This window comes from Gobius niger, assembly GCF_951799975.1.
Source record: "Gobius niger genome assembly, chromosome: 20".
NCBI classification, from domain to species: Eukaryota; Metazoa; Chordata; class Actinopteri; order Gobiiformes; family Gobiidae; genus Gobius; species Gobius niger.
Genome location: NC_136871.1, coordinates 13824330 through 13840364, shown reverse-complemented (window position 1 = coordinate 13840364; position 16035 = coordinate 13824330). Strand labels below are relative to the sequence as shown.

Sequence of the window (16035 nt, the reverse complement as noted above, 5' to 3'; positions counted from 1 at the left end):
CATACATCGCATGAAACAGCTACTGACTAATGTGAACTGTGTGCTAACTATGACAATGTTATGTTAAATATTTTATGGGTGAATCAAAAAGTCATCTCCAAAGGCATCTAAGCTCAAGCTGTGGAATGTTTACTTTCAACTTGATTGTGTGTGGTACCTGTATCGACAGCCTGCCATCCGACTGTGAAGGGGGTGCGAGCCTGGACGGAGTACCCGGTAATGGGACTGCCATTGTCTCTGCCTGCAGTCCAGGACAGTTGGGCTGTGCTGTCGGTGATCTCCTCCACTGACACTTTATCTGGAGGGCCAGGAGGACCTATGGAAACACAACAATGTAGTGTCCAAGCCGATTCTCTTCTCTACAGCACACCCATAGTAGATGTACAATCGACTCTATTCAATAAAAGCCTTGTCCTTGATGGGGCCGTGTTTTTGTTCTACTCCAAAGTGAGCGAGGATCATTTACAAGAGGAGAAAAGAACAAATTCAATAGAAAAAAAACGAGGCTCATGCGGTGCTGTTTCTGTTGTCTGGTCCGCTGCACCATTATTCAAATGTTTCCCGTGATATTTCGCCCATGTGAAAATGAGCCAATTACCGTCATTTTCTGTGATAAACATTGCCTTGGCGTAGCACCTGGGACAGCTATTACACTTTGTTAAGGGCATGAATACCAATGTAAATCACCAGAGATAAACTGGGTTGCACACAACAGTCTTCTCACACAGGTTTGCGGAACCTCAGTGTGTGCAAGCTTCACCCATCCATAATGTAAACATGAGCTGGTAGCTTACTTCAGGTAGAATCTGACTCCACTTTCCCTGCAGGAAGCCTGAAGGAGCGATCTCAGTAAATCTGGGTAACTTCACCGGCAGAGTAGTGCATTGACACATCTCTGTTTTATTCATACAGCCAACACAGAACGTGCACATTAAATCAAACAGTTCTCCTACCTTTGACAACCAGAATGGCAGAGGTGGACAGGCTGTCAACATCTGTGTCAATGAGGCAGACGTATTTCCCCCCGTGGTTCAGCTGGATGTTCCGAATCATCAGATCTCCAGATATGCTCTGAAAGGAGATCAGCAGTGAGTCAAGCAGCTAAAGTCTAGCCTTTTTGTCTCCGCGGCTGCTGTGGAGTGGATATATCTGCTACCTGGCACGGTGGCAGTTTCTCCAGGTCGCAGACATAAAAAGTCGATTGACAAAGGTGCTGAACGCTCACACAGTCGGTTAATATGAATAAAACACAAATAACATTTTCGAGAGCCATCAAGCTAAAGCAGCACAATCCAATTTTTAACTGGGGTGCTTTTCCCTTTGCAATTCCAAATTCAGCATACAGTAGGAGAAAAAACTAAGTACACTGTTTGGATTTATCACATTTCTGCCTAAATTTCTCATAAAATGTGGTCTGATCTTTATTAAATGATTAATGATTAAACAGTGTCTGCTTGAAGTGATACATACATACATAATTTATTTTGTTTTTATCTGATTTTATTCATCTGTTGTAGCACTTTGAGGTTTCGTCGAAATGTACATTCACAGGACAGGGAGGAATAAGAAAGTACACCGGTTGAATCACAGTAAACTGCAGCAGTTTTGTTCGAAACTACATAAAAGCAGATATTGCTGCAAAAGAAGGATCAACCAGCTATTTAATACAGGGGTGTACTTACTTATTCACATGCTGTTGTGAATGTCTCAGGTTTTCCTGCAAAAGGTCTTGATAAACTTGTGAATTAATTTTCCTATTGATGATATCACGTTGTCCAGGCCCTGAACCAACAGAACAGCCCCACGGCATGATTTTCCCTGCACCATGCTTCACAGTGGGGATAGGGTTTTGATGTTGGTGTGCTGTTCCATTTGTCCGCCACACATGACATGTTTTCCTCCCAGAAAAACCTGAGACATTCACAACATGCATGGAATAAGTAAGTGAACTCTTATATTACATAGCTGGCTGATAAGCAATAACTGCTTTTCTGTAGTTGCAGATTAGACGCTCACAACAATCAGGGTGAATCTTGGACCATTCCTCTTTATAAAACTGTTGGAAGTTCAGTGAGATTCAGGTGGTGTACTTACTTATTCCTCCCTGTCCTGTGAATGTTTACATGTTATGGGCATTAAAAATATGATAAAATGTAAATGTTCGGGTGGTGTTAGTTCAAGCAGACACCGTTTAATCATTCTTGTGATTTTAATAAAGATCAGACAATTTTATGACCAATTAAGGCAGAAATGTGAGGAATTCCAACCGGTGTGCTCACTTTTTCCTCCCACTGTATATTCAGTACAACTGTTCTTGTGGTTGATCGTGTCAAGTAGGTACAAACATGTGAAGATTGTGAGTTCTCAAGCAAAAAAAGAAGCTTGTATACCATCAGTAATGCCAAAAACGATTGATAACACTACATATAAACAGAAGATTCTTTCAACCATCCAAAATTATTACCAGTTTCCCCTGTGCTTTTTTGCCACTTACATTTGCCACCCGTATTTCTATACTCAGATTCGGCACAACAGCAGCGTCTCCAGACCACTGATCTGTTCCTCTTCTCAAAGACAACAGCCGACGTGGCAGATGTACTTAGGCAGATAGTGCAGTTGGCATGTCTCTGGCGTGAGCACACCCGGCTTCTCGCCCCGCCACCCACAAACAGCCACCAGCCACACAACACAAACAGTCTGACTCTAATTGGCAGCACCCTCATAATTATTCAGTAATAGCATAAGCTCCCGCAAGACAGGAGCAGGTGGGGGGTGAAGAGTACAAATATGATTTTACATAAGCAGAATGAACGGGATGGCCACGAGGAACACAACAGCACAGCCTCAAACATTGAGTACGCACTAATCTGCTTAAAGATGTTTATTTTAGCAGGATAAAGGCATACTAATGTTGAATTTTAACTCTAATCCACAGCATTTTGTCTTTTAAAGCAGAGATTAAAAATGTGTGCACATACAGTGATAAACAGAATACACAGTGGCGAATGACTTAACTTATAAAGGATAGAGAAAACAAATAAATGAATGAAACAGAAACTTTCAAAATATAAACACAATTTGATATACAATTCTGTAGCCTAAATCAAGAAAAAATACAATGAAACTTAGCATGGATCCACATTTGTCAATTCACAGTTAATCAAAGAGACACAGAGGAGACACTCATTAATTTGGACTTGTGTTCAATGATTGTTGAAAGAAAGTTCTTCTGAACAAACATGTCTTTTGAGAGAATGCAGACTTAAAAGAAATCGTCTGTCAGATATTGACTCCACAGAGCTCATTCTTCTTACAATATGCCGGCCCAGCGTAATTGACACCCCAACAATAAACATGACACGAAACCGTACAACAGAGTCATTTTCAATATAATCAGAATGAAATTATATTGTAATTATATATAATTTTTTTTTTTTTTTTATGTCAGGCATTTAGGGCATTTTTTATGGACATACTTCATTTGTGCCTTGTTGTCTTCGCTACAACAAAAGCCATCTAATCCCTTTCCGTTACAGAGTGGAAACCACAGCAGAAAATAGTGCCATGAAATACACCCAGGATCTCAAAGTGGATCATAACTCATCAGCTGAGGGAGAGTGACAGCAGATGGGATCTGATTGCAAACAAGATGCAATTAGGCTAAGAATTATACAGCACATCTCTGTAGAGGTCTAAAAGGATTGCTTTCCCTCTAAAGAACAGAGGAAGTTTTAAACTCACCCGGAATTAAACTAAATATTGATGTACATATTTATATACAGTGTCATTTTCCAACGATTTTTTGTGCATTGCTGACAGTCATTTATTTCATGGGGCCGGTTGGTATTGAAAGGGTTTCACACGCTATCATTAGAAATACAATAGTTGAAGTGATTATAAAAGCACCAACATGTACAAAAACACAAAGGCATGTGTTGTTGGATGGAGTTGTGTCTCACTGAATGTTTTTTTTAAACCTATGTGCAGTGGTTTTGTTTTATTACTTGACAGCATTAGGAACTCCAAATAGAGTATATCATCACTTTATTTATTTGTTATTATTTTTTTTATTTTCTTTGGCGAGAGGTTGCACTGGGCAGTAGGGTGGTCCTTAAATTTTCAAATAATTATTTTTTTAAGCTCCAACCTCTGAATTTTGTTCGAATAGTCACAAAAACATTTTTATTTTTTTCAAATCACAGAAACATTTGCCCCCGCCTCATTGACCTTGAAGTTTGCCACCTAGAAGGCACACTAAGACAAATGGGTCTAGAAGCCTGTGGATTCTTGAGGTTGCAGAATTGCGTTCCAAAGACTAAAAAGACTCCAATTGTGTTCCATGTTGTGTTAAAATATACAAATGTGTACAATTAATTTACATTTGCCTACAACGACTACAAAATAGGTATTGGAAGTAAAAGACATTTTGTTAAGGCAAGACACTTCAGGTGAATAGGGAAAAAAAATCATATTTAAAGATACCAATTTTAAGTTTTTTTTTAAATTTCATAAAATGATGTTTTTTCAAAGAAAAGAAAAATTCTCTATAATTTTGGCGACAAAACCTGAATAATGGATCAAATTTATGGTTTTATTTTGTTGATATATTTGTTACAAAAACTTTTTCAGAGTTTAGTTTATTGGTTTATTTGGTCGGAACAGTGCATGTTAATGAACACGCTACACCGGATTGTAGCTAATTTCCATCCGTCGTCCACTATGGGCATGCTCAAACACACTCTCATTAATCCAGGCCTATTATACATGTTTTTAGTGGTAGGGGAAACCTACGCAGACACGAGGACAACATGCATACTTTACACAGAAAGGCCCTGTCACTGGTGGGAATCAAACCCGGACGTAGCTGTGAAGCGCGAGCGCTACCGTACCACCGATGAGGTCGATGAGGCAGGGGTAAATGTTATCCAATTGAGAAAAAAAAAATCACCAGGAGGGTTTTTTCTACTATTGCAATGAATTCCAAGGGTTGGAGCTTAAAGGGACTTCTACGGAGTTTAAAAATGTTAAAATTAAGTATTTTCCTCCCATGTCCTAATGTGTAGAATGAGCTCAGACCTGTTCACCACAACTGTCTCTAAAATCCTGCACCGTCACTCAAAAAGGTATTAATTTGGGTCCGAAGTGCCGTCATGCACCAGCTTAATATAGAAGCTGCAGCTACGCGTAAGACCTGAGGTGGCAGTAGTGAGCATAAAATGGCCAATTTGCATCTAGCCTCTTTAAATTTTCAAAATTTCCATTTTATGGACCACCCTACTGGGTAGTCACCAGTTGCAGTGCTGACAAACATCACTCATGTTCATCATTAAAGGGCATGAACAATTAATCATTGACTGAAGAAAGTGGAATAACCAAGTATCCATGGTAACAGAGAACATACAGACACCACACAAGAGCGAGATGACACTCTAGATTCTCATTCACTCTTAATTTCAGTTCAAATCTTGTGTTCACTTAAAGTCAAGAAAAAAAAAAAAAAAGAGTAGATGCCAACAGAGTTACTGGTGTATTTGATTTCTATGTCTACAGATGCATTTACTCTCAACATTGGAACTACCAGGGCCGGCTGCCACACAGGCTGTCAGCCTGTGAAGAGCTAAAGAGTGACTTGGAGCTGCAGCAGTCAGAGCAGATCTCATCAGTGATCACAGCCCCACCTAGCTGTGGTCTGCCTGAGGATGTATCCAAGGCACCTGAGACTTTACTGTTCGGCCAACCGCCACTTAACCAAAGCCTTACAACACAGCATCACTGCTCCTGATCCTGATTTCATGTCTCTTCCAGTATTTTACTGTACAGCTTGGCAAGCATTTACACTCCCCTCTGAGTCAGACACCACCTGGCCCGTCCGAGTGCACACCGTTTTCTAAGATGCCAACCTGCCCTGGCACACAGGAAGTGATGAGACAGATTTGCTTTAATTATGTAAATGAATTCATCAGAAGCTGTTGAGTATGGGCTCGGTAATCTCCCCGGACAGCAATACCAGACTGAAACTATAGCTCATTATATGCACATTTCAATGTCATTAGTCACCTCAATTTGCATTCATGAGGATGAAGCAGTTTGACATAGGGCTGCATTGTATTCAAACACAGTACCGACTTCTGCATGAATGGTATTCAACGCTACATTAAACTTGGATGATAAATGACTGTTTCATATGTAAAATTAGATCCTTTTTTTTTTCATAAAGTGCTTAACAATTGACGAAAAATATCAAAACAAGGGACCTACCACTTATCATTATTTCAAAGCCAATTCAAATTCAAAAGGACATTTACTCGTGCCAGGACTGCCCTTGGTAAAAGCCAGCCAACTCATTACTAATTATTTCCGTGTGCATGATTTCTGAATAGGTATTCCCATTCAATTACAGCACAGAGATTAAAAGAAACAGTTCTCCCTTGAGGGGTCGGAAATTAGAAGTTGAAACGGAGTACTTTATTAATGAGAGAGGTACCTTAACGCATGGCTGTCAATTCACAGCTAAGTAGATTAAAAGATGGCCCAAAGACTGGGACAGGTCTGGGTGCATGAGATTAGATAGCTTTTGTTTAAGCGTGTCCATACATTGCCTGATCCATTTTGAGTGGATGCTACTGTCCATACATCGGAAGAGTTTCTATTTGTTGAGGTTTCACTCATTAATGCTAATTAGGAAAGACATGAAAGACATGTAAAACCAGAATGCCGTCTATTAATTTGGTTGCACTCAAGAGTCTCTGATATGAACATGACCCTCATTAAACCGCAATATTTTTGACCTTGAAGTTACACTTTCTTTGCTGCTACTTAAAAATCAGATACTTGTCACAGCCATGCAAACAGTCAAGCCTAGCATATAACTGTGGCCTTTTATTTCCTCGGGCATTTGAGCACCTCCTTCTTACGTTACACAGTATGTCCCAATTAATCCCAGAATACTGACCAAAGTTGCACAATTTAAAGCTGGGAGATATGACTCACCCCACCCACGCGCTCAAAATGGCCGTTGTCTTGCTGGAAGTCGATGAGCTGTCCATTGAATGCCCACGAGAAAGAGACATCCAGGGCAGGATCACATGCAATCTGGCATGGCAACACAATGCTCTCACCGACGATAATCTCTGTGTTGGTGGGCCTCATGGTGATTCTGGTGGGCTCTAGAACAGACGAGACACAGTACACAGTGTGAACGTTGATATGGTCATGACACACTACAGATAACTTCAGTCCAGTTCTAGCCCCTGCGGCAAGCGCAAACTTTCTCCAACTCCCGGCAAACTGTACAGCCAGAGCAAGCTGTTATGGATGCTGTTCATCCATAACATAATATGATATCATCAGCATGAGCTGGGTACAGCAGCAAAACAAGCTGGAAAAAAGTGTAGTTAATTAAGCAGTAGCGCCTCCGCTTCACTGCTAGAAGGTCCTGGGTTCGATTCCCACCACAAAACAAACAAACAAGCAGGGGGGGGGGGCCTGGTTGGTACTTGGATGAGAGACTGTTTGGGAACACCAGAAAGCCTCGGTGAATGGAGTGAGTGGGTGATGGTGGTCGGAGGGGCTGATGGCACAGATGTGTTGCCTCGCTTCCATCAGTCTATCCCAGGGCAGCTGTGGCTACAACAGTAGCTTACCACCACCGAGTATGGCGTGAATGAATAATGACGACAGTGTAGTGCTTCGAGAAAATTGGTAATACAGGCAAAACAACTGTAGGCCATCATCATCATCATCATCATCATCATCAACCGAGCAATAGTAATAAGTAAGTAAGTATGTGCTTGCGTTCAGGTGTTGGGTGAGTTGAGCCTCTGCGACTGAGCATGCCGCCGTTGTGGGCCAACGGCGACTGAGCATGCCGCCATTGTGGGCCGACCTAACCAGCATGTTTTTGGAGGTTGGGGAAACCGCAGTAACCGTAATAAAAATACTGAAATATCAAAAAGGCAACACTGGCAGTGCAAAATTTAGAGTCTTAGTGCAGGTGATTGATAAATTGGCTCTGATGCAGCGGTTATTGCACATGGTTTTACATAGAATTGAGTCTGTGAGTCAGCTTCCTTTTTTCTACTCGACGCAACACACTCAGGCCACAGGTCACAAGCACTAACGCAGCAGGTATGTGCACACAAGATACTGAAAGATCGCGCCCATGGTCTTTAAGAAATACATTCATATTATTGTTCTGTTTTTTTTTGTTTTCTATACCATAAATGTTCGCAAAGGCATCAAAAAAGTAATGTTCAGGTATCTGTACCCTATAAACCAACTGCACCCCACCCCACTTATTACTACCCACCTCTGAAGCAAACCATCTCTAGCTCCCTGCAGATATAAACTGCACAAAGACTAAATGAATAAATTCCAGAACTATCTATTAGTAACATAACCAGTTCAGGGATAAAAAGGAATTATCCAGTCACGGTAGTACCATGTAGCGTGTGGAGGCTGGTGTCTGTGGACTGGAATGATAGGGGAACAATGGTAAAAGGTCATGGTAATTAAATAGGTGACATTAAATGGCCCAAGCTGTCGGGCACAAAACGAACTGAAGCTAATGAGAAGAAATAAGTCAAGTGGACGCACACCAATACCCCCGTGCACAAAACAAAACCACACACCAATCACTCTCGAACCACATGTAGCCACTGCACGTTCTGTGTCACGGAATACATAACATGTGACCTTTAACTACTAAATCAAGGAAACTGTTCGGTCGCTTGTGCTTAAATGCTGTACTTCCCAATATGAACTGTAATATATCCCCACATAAAAGTAGACGTCATTGCACAGGGTTTAGTGATTAGTGAAGTAAAACAGTAGAAAAAAAGAGCATACAATGTAGTGGCAATGAGCTTAAGTGTAATAACCTATATAAATTAATAATAAATAAAAGAAATGAACAAACAAACCCCGTTCTGACTGATGAGCGTGTCAAAAGCCAAATGACTCACCTGTTATAATTAGCTTCCCTGTTGTGCTGGCCGTCCCAAACTGGTTCTTGGCGATACAAGTGTAGCTTCCTGCATCCTGCTTGCTGATATTGGCAATCTGTAAGGTTCCATTGGAAAGCAGCGTGATCCTAAACAATAAGGACAAATACACAATTCTATTTTATATTTAGACTGTATTGCAAAAAACATAGCTTAAACCAAATCTAATAAATCTTCCTGAGATCTTCAATTATATCTACTATACACATGCTGCCATCTCCTTTTCACATTCCCTGATGCGTTGTGACCCTATAAGTTAATTGAATGATACACAATAATAATTACACAGTAAAGGTTTAATGAAAGTGCTTTCAGTTGTCGTTCATTGCATCGTCAGATTGAAATGATGCCTATTTATTACGCGCACATTGCCATGGTTTCTTTTTTTTTTTTTTCCAGCGCTGTGCAGCATGAAAAGAGTTTGACCTATTGCCTTGAATCAGTGGTGACAAACCACGGGCCCTTTTGGTGAACATTTAAACAGCATCGCTAAATAAAGCAATGAATAAGTAAAATAAGCATTTCTGCTTTTGCATTGCTGAGGTCAGGGAGGGGCTCGGCCATGCTGTGAGCACTTCACAAACCCCCAAATGTTAACTAAAGGCACAACACATTAGCAAGAGTCAGAACATGACATAGAGCAGTGGACCATGAACTCCAGCTGGGATATAGCTCTGAGTGTGCAGCTAATAAACACGAGCAGAGGAAGGAAGTTTAAGTTTGTTATCGTTCATTTAATTGGTTGCTACCACTTTTTTTCTTATTGACATTGAAACATATTAAAGAAGAACTAAGTAACCTGTTTACCTTAATAAATCATTTTTGTAGTCCCTCTGGGGATAATACAAGTGTTAATGGGATGATCCCCTTGGTGTCTCTGGCCAGAAAACCACACTTTCCTGTTTCCGACCTAGAGCCACCAATACACACTTATGGAATCATGAAGAAGAAGCTAACAGGCTAACGGGCTAGCGCCACGTAAACCACATTTACAGCGAAGTTGGAGTGAAAAAAAATATCTCCATTGTGTAATTGGATGTACAATATTCCTCTCTCCATTTGTCGTTTCTGTCAGCGTAGTACTAGTATGTTGGGGATTTTTACTCTCACGGAATGAGAGTAAAAAAAACCTCAACATGCTACGACACCTGCAGTGGTGCTTATGGCCTCTAGGGGCATGAATTACTTAGTACTGCTTTAACATGAACAGGAATAATGGTAACGAGACCTTTTTAATTCGGGAGGTTTTTGTATATTAGTTTGCACGGTGCATCTTCTGCAGTGATTGCACAGTGTAATGTAGTTGTTCTCGCTGTCTTAGGTTGAACTGAAAACCAAAAGCAATCCACAAATCCCATGTTATTGTTTTTTGATGCAATACTGTGGGAAAAAACAACAACCTGCTAAGTGCGTTAAAATTAAAAGTGTGGAAAAGGAAGACCATTTCAAAGAACCAAGAAAAAGAGCAAACTAAACACCCAGAAATACCAAATAATTTTGGCAAATTCAATAAAAAAAAATCAGAGCAAGAACAACAAACGAAATGAAGTGCCACTCTGTCATTGGGAGAGGTACTTCCAGTTTGCTCATTGTCTGTGGAGTCAGAAATTGGTTCTCTGACAAGACATGGCTCTTTCAATTTTCTGTGTCTCCTTTGTGTCGGAGGCGCCAGTGATTGAATGAATCAAGCTCTATTTTATTCTTCAATAAAGTACACCCCTAATAGCAGTTGCAGCAGGGCGCTGGCTTAGTATTGAAATGCCTTCTTTGGTCTAGCAGTAGATAACACTGAGTTTGTCTAAGTTTTAGTTAAAAAAAAAGATATTGTGTGCATTACAGTAGCTTGTAAAGTGCTGGAAATTAATGAATACATTAATAACCCATGCAGACGGGCTGTGTGTAGCTTGATCTCATGTGGCAACATTGTCCGAGGCTGTTAGAAAGACATTCTACCACACCTGATCTCTACATTGATATGTACTGTGTATGCAAACCACCCAAGGCACACAACACTTCAGGAACATTTCCTTTTTCTGCTACCTGCTCGCTGAGTTGAATTCAAATCAATTTAACTATGCACCATTGCGTTGTTTTTTTTAGAAGCAGATAAAAATCAAGCAACATTAAGACCCTATTACACGTCACTGTTGTCAAAGGCTACACATTTTGATCAGAACATTTAAATATGGGCCACCACAGCATCCTCAAATTGTAACAAAAAATAAAAACATTCACAACTAGCTTTTTGCACACAGAATAGTATATTTGCTATATGCCATTTTCTCTGTGCCTCTATATATGTGTGTTTATATATTCATCAGCCTTTCTCTTTATGCATGTGCACAAATGCCAAATGTGCTATTCAAATAGTCCCCTGGCAGCGAATGGGAATGGAAATCTGTGTGGAACATGGACTCTCAGGCGTACCTACCTCTCACTCCGCTGCAGGATCTCATTGCCTTTCTTCCACAGGCTAATTGCTGGGGGCGCGGCCTGGGGCTTGCATTCCAGAGTGACTGTGCTGCCTGAGCGGGCTTTTAACAGGGCTCTCAATGGGCTTTTGGAGAAACTGGGAGGTGAGGCTGCACAGCGGGGGAGAAAATCATGTTACATGCAAAATGTATAACTGTAGAGTAACACATAGTTATACTTGTACTATTTCAGTGTTCATTAAGAAGTCTCAAGCAAGCGTGTAATAGAAAACGAAATACACAATTTTCATTTTAGACACATTTCTCTTAGACTTGTAGACTTCTCTTCCATTTATCAGTCCAATATGCCCATTATAAATTCTGAAAAATAACAGCACAAGATAGCAACAGAAAATATCTAAAAAACATTGGATGAAACGTAGTTACTTCATTGTTATATCTGAAAAAAATTAAAGCTAAGAAGAGATGTACATGGTGTACTGATAGCAATCCAAGAACAGGTACAATCTTAAAACATTCTCTGTTTGCTGGAATTGTTAATAGTGATATACTGTGTAACCTGGTCAACTGGATCAGGACTCAAATTTCCCAAGAACTCCACTCCTCAAATGTCCTGCAGCTCACGTGTTATCTACTACCCTCATCATCACACATCGCCTGGTGTCAATGCATATCACACCTGAATTGGATTTCTCATTCAGTCAGTCTGGTATGAGTCTCCAACGCATTACAAATCAATCAATAATCCATCTAAACGAGAAATGCATTTCACAAAGCTATACACATTTGCACTCTCCAATCAATATGATAAAAAGCTAAGACGAGACTATTTTTTTTGCAGCCAAATCCTATATGAGTTATACTTGAGTTATACCACCATTAGAGAAAAGCGTGCATGTATATGGATTGACCAAACACAAATACTGAAAATGCTGTAAATTATTAATTACAATTTCCTTTTATATATTATTCATCAATTTTGTATATGCTTTAAAGCATGTCAATCTTATCCATAAACATAAACTAAATGAATCTATTATAGTGGAGTCTTGACTTTTTTGTGCGGAAGAAGAAGAAGCATCGGAGAATTAGGAGGAGGCGAAGGAGGAGAAGGAGGAGAAGAAAAAGAAGAAAAGAAAAAAAGAAAAAGGAGAAGAGGAAGAAAGAAACAGAAGAACAAAAAAGGACAAGAAGAAAAAGATATAGAAGGAAAAAAGAAAAAGAAGAATGAGAAGAAGAAAAAAAAGAAGAAAAAAAAGAAGAAAAAGAGAAAAGACAAGAAGAAAAACAACAAGAAAAGAAGAAGGTTTTGTTCAAAGAAACAGGCTTTTAAATCAAAACGTGTTAAAGTATGGACAAAAATTGAACACAGCTGAACTGACACTCCCTTACTAAGATGTGAATACTCCAACCTCCCCCACTTTCACTCAATATCAGACTTACATTTTCCTTTTTCTTTGTCTGTGAAACCCATAGTGACATCAAAAGTGATCAAAGAGCTATTAGTGCACTCACTGAGCAGGGCATGTGACGATAAGCACAGATTAAAGCCATTTAGAGCTTACCTAAGACCATTAGCTGTGCACTGGAATAGATAATGCCATGCTTGTTTTCGGCCACACATTGATACATCCCAGAGTCTGACAGGTTTAGCGCCGTAACAGAAAGAGCTCCGTTTTCGATTTGCAGCCGATCCTGTGGAGGAGACACAAACATTTGGAATTACCATTGCAAGGCCGTTCTGCTTTGTCCAAAGGCTCGGCAGCAATTACCAGTGCACCATGAAGAGAAGAGGACCGCGGGACAGGAATAAGAAATATCGAAAGAAAAGTGAGGCCCTTTTATACCGTCGTTTTGAGGTGAGACGGGAGGTGGAAATTGCTAACTGGTTGTACATACACAGAGGGGGAAAAAAAAACTGTCATCGGCAGGAGTGAATGAAAAATTCATTTTGATTTCTTTGGAAAAGGCACAATGATGGAACAGATGACAGCTTAGTGTGAGACCTCAATGGGCTAAGCTTTTCACGGACGGAATTTTTTGGCATATTGATCATTCATTTTATTTAGTCTGACGCCTAATGACTTTTCATTAAAAAACAGACTAATATTTTTATACCTAAAAATTATGAGACTCTTGTCAATTTTGGTCTACTTCATGCTAAACGTTTAATAGCACTTTTCTGGAAAAAAATGTGAGTGTCCAAAAGTAGGGCATTGGGTACATTGGGTATGAGAAATGGCATCAGCTCTAGCATTGGAAAAAATAACCTATATTTTGAAGGGTAATGGGGAATCATTTCATCAGATTTGGCAACCTTTTTTTACTTATTTGGAAAGGGTGGATCTGTCATATGTGTTGATGGAAAGTGGAGATTTGTAACTTCATGATCATTGCATAGCATCTGGAGTTTTTATTTTATTTTATTTTATTTTATTTTATTTTATTTTATTTTATTTTATTTTATTTTATTTTATTTTATTTTATTTCATTTTATTTTATTTTATTTTATTTTATTTCATTTCATTTCATTTCATTTCATTTCATTTCATTTCATTTTATTTTACTTTACTTTTGGGGGGGTTTGATTTGTTGTGGTGTGCATTAGTGATGCGCGGGTTGCGGGTTCCACCGCGGACCCCGCGGTCTGCCCGCGGTTCGGGTCGGGTCGGGAAATTCTCCTTCGATCGCGGGGCGGGTTGGGACGGGTCAAAAAATGCCGGTCGCGGGCACACTATGCCTCCGTACGCGCATTCATTGAATTCAGTCACAACTTATTCCGTCGTCTTTGGCGTAAATATACGGCGGATTTTCATAAAACAAGCAGCGTTTTGCAGCTTGTGATCCAGAGAACGCTTTTGTGGAGCTCATGTCTCCTATTTTCCACCGTATGTACGACTGTGTGTGACTTCGCGTTAGGCCGACCTCTGCTCTCTTCCTCTCTCCCTCTTGCCCAGCGCTCTTCGGAGGGAGAGAGAGAGAGAGAGAGAGAGAGAGAGAGAGAGAGAGAAAGCGAGCGCGCAGTACGCCGGTACTGTTCATACGGATCATATTTGTAACGCGTAATATTTAATGGTTGCGGGTGCGGGGCGGGGCGGGCTGTAAAAATAGAACAACGTTGCGGGGCGGGCTGAGTCGGGTTAGAATCTGCTCCAAATGCGGGACCCGTGCATCACTAGTGTGCATGGGTCGGACTGCCACTGTTTTGTATGCCTCTATATATTTATATTAGGAATGAACGATAATATCGGCCGCCGATAATTATCGGCATTTGTCGGCATTTTGAAGCCATCTCCGATAAAGCTGCTAAAAAAAAAATTGGCCGATAATTAGGCCCGGTCCTGCAGCACGGAGCTGCTGCAGACTCAGGACAGCACATTTACAGCAGCAGATATACGCTCTTCACGGCCGACTTCTGCACGGTTTTAGCTGAAAAATACGACGAGTATTCCAGCGAAACAGCGCTGTGCAGACGCTCTTCGTGAAGGAAGAGTTTTTTGACTTTTTACATCGAAGTCACTTCAACATTAGCACCTTGAGCTCCGCTCACGTAAGTTACTGGAACAGCGGGGCCTGAACACCCATGTATTATCTTTGTATTTCTGATAAAATAAACACGATAGCCCCGTGATTGAAGCGCTATGAAGTTTTACATTGATGAAATGAGCCGCGCTGCTCGGGGGTTTTTTGCCACACAAGGCACAAATGCATAAATGAGCCCAATGCAGGAGAGTCTTGTTTTTGTGCTGTAGTATCGTATTAGTCAAGTTTGAATCTGTCACAGATTTGGCATCACTTCTCCCTCATGTCAGAGACGCCTCTAGACTCAGTGAAATACTATAATACTGTCTATATTCCAGAATTGTAAATAAGAATTCATTAGTATGATGTAGGAAGTAGTAGTAGTAATATTCTTCTTTTAAATAAGATGTGACACAGATGAGCAGAGACAGACCTGCTCACATGATGGAACTGTAAAAAAAACAGAGCTTTAGAAAAAGGTGGAGACCCAAACCAAAGTAAAACTCATTATTTGATTTATATTTATACACTTGTATATTGCTTGGTAGAGTTAATACATTTTGGGCAGAACTGTGAACTGTTACATTGAGTTCTTGTCACAAAATAAAGTGCAAATATATATACATAATTATCGGTGTCATTATCGGTTATCGGTATCGGGACATGAGGAATTATCGGTTATCGGTTCAAATTGGCATTATCGTACATCACTAATTTATATGTTATTATAAACACTTTGATACATTTTGTACTTTTATCAAAGCCTGTAAAACAATTCTTCTTCAATAAAAATATTGTTAAATAATAACAATAATGAGAATGAGTGCTGCAAATAATTTTTACAGCAGGTAGCCTTATATAATTTTTTGGTACAAGTCAGACCACAAATATACAGCATGTATTCAAGGGAATAATGATTAGCGTATCATTGAACTGGCTGTTAGGGTAGTGAAAGGAAGAAGACATTGCTTACTAGTGTCTGAAATGGCTGAGGATTTGTACTGAGCCCCTAATGTCACTGCTCATTCAACTTAATTACGCACTGTTCTCTAACCATTCAACCTTTTTACAAGGATTTG

At 40.0% G+C, this 16035-nt stretch overlaps 1 protein-coding gene across 1 annotated transcript in view; it reads right to left on the bottom strand.

The window, feature by feature from the left end:
* The window catches only part of cntn3b (contactin 3b), a 76330-nt gene that overhangs the window by 13753 nt on the left and 46542 nt on the right, over positions 1 to 16035 (bottom strand). The window contains exons 10-15 of the mRNA XM_079578543.1: positions 13000 to 13129; positions 11434 to 11584; positions 8964 to 9091; positions 6991 to 7166; positions 954 to 1071; positions 158 to 316 (exon numbers count right to left, since the gene is read on the bottom strand). Coding sequence (XP_079434669.1) covers positions 158 to 316; positions 954 to 1071; positions 6991 to 7166; positions 8964 to 9091; positions 11434 to 11584; positions 13000 to 13129 — 862 coding nt within the window. The remainder of the gene's footprint in view (positions 1 to 157; positions 317 to 953; positions 1072 to 6990; positions 7167 to 8963; positions 9092 to 11433; positions 11585 to 12999; positions 13130 to 16035) is intronic.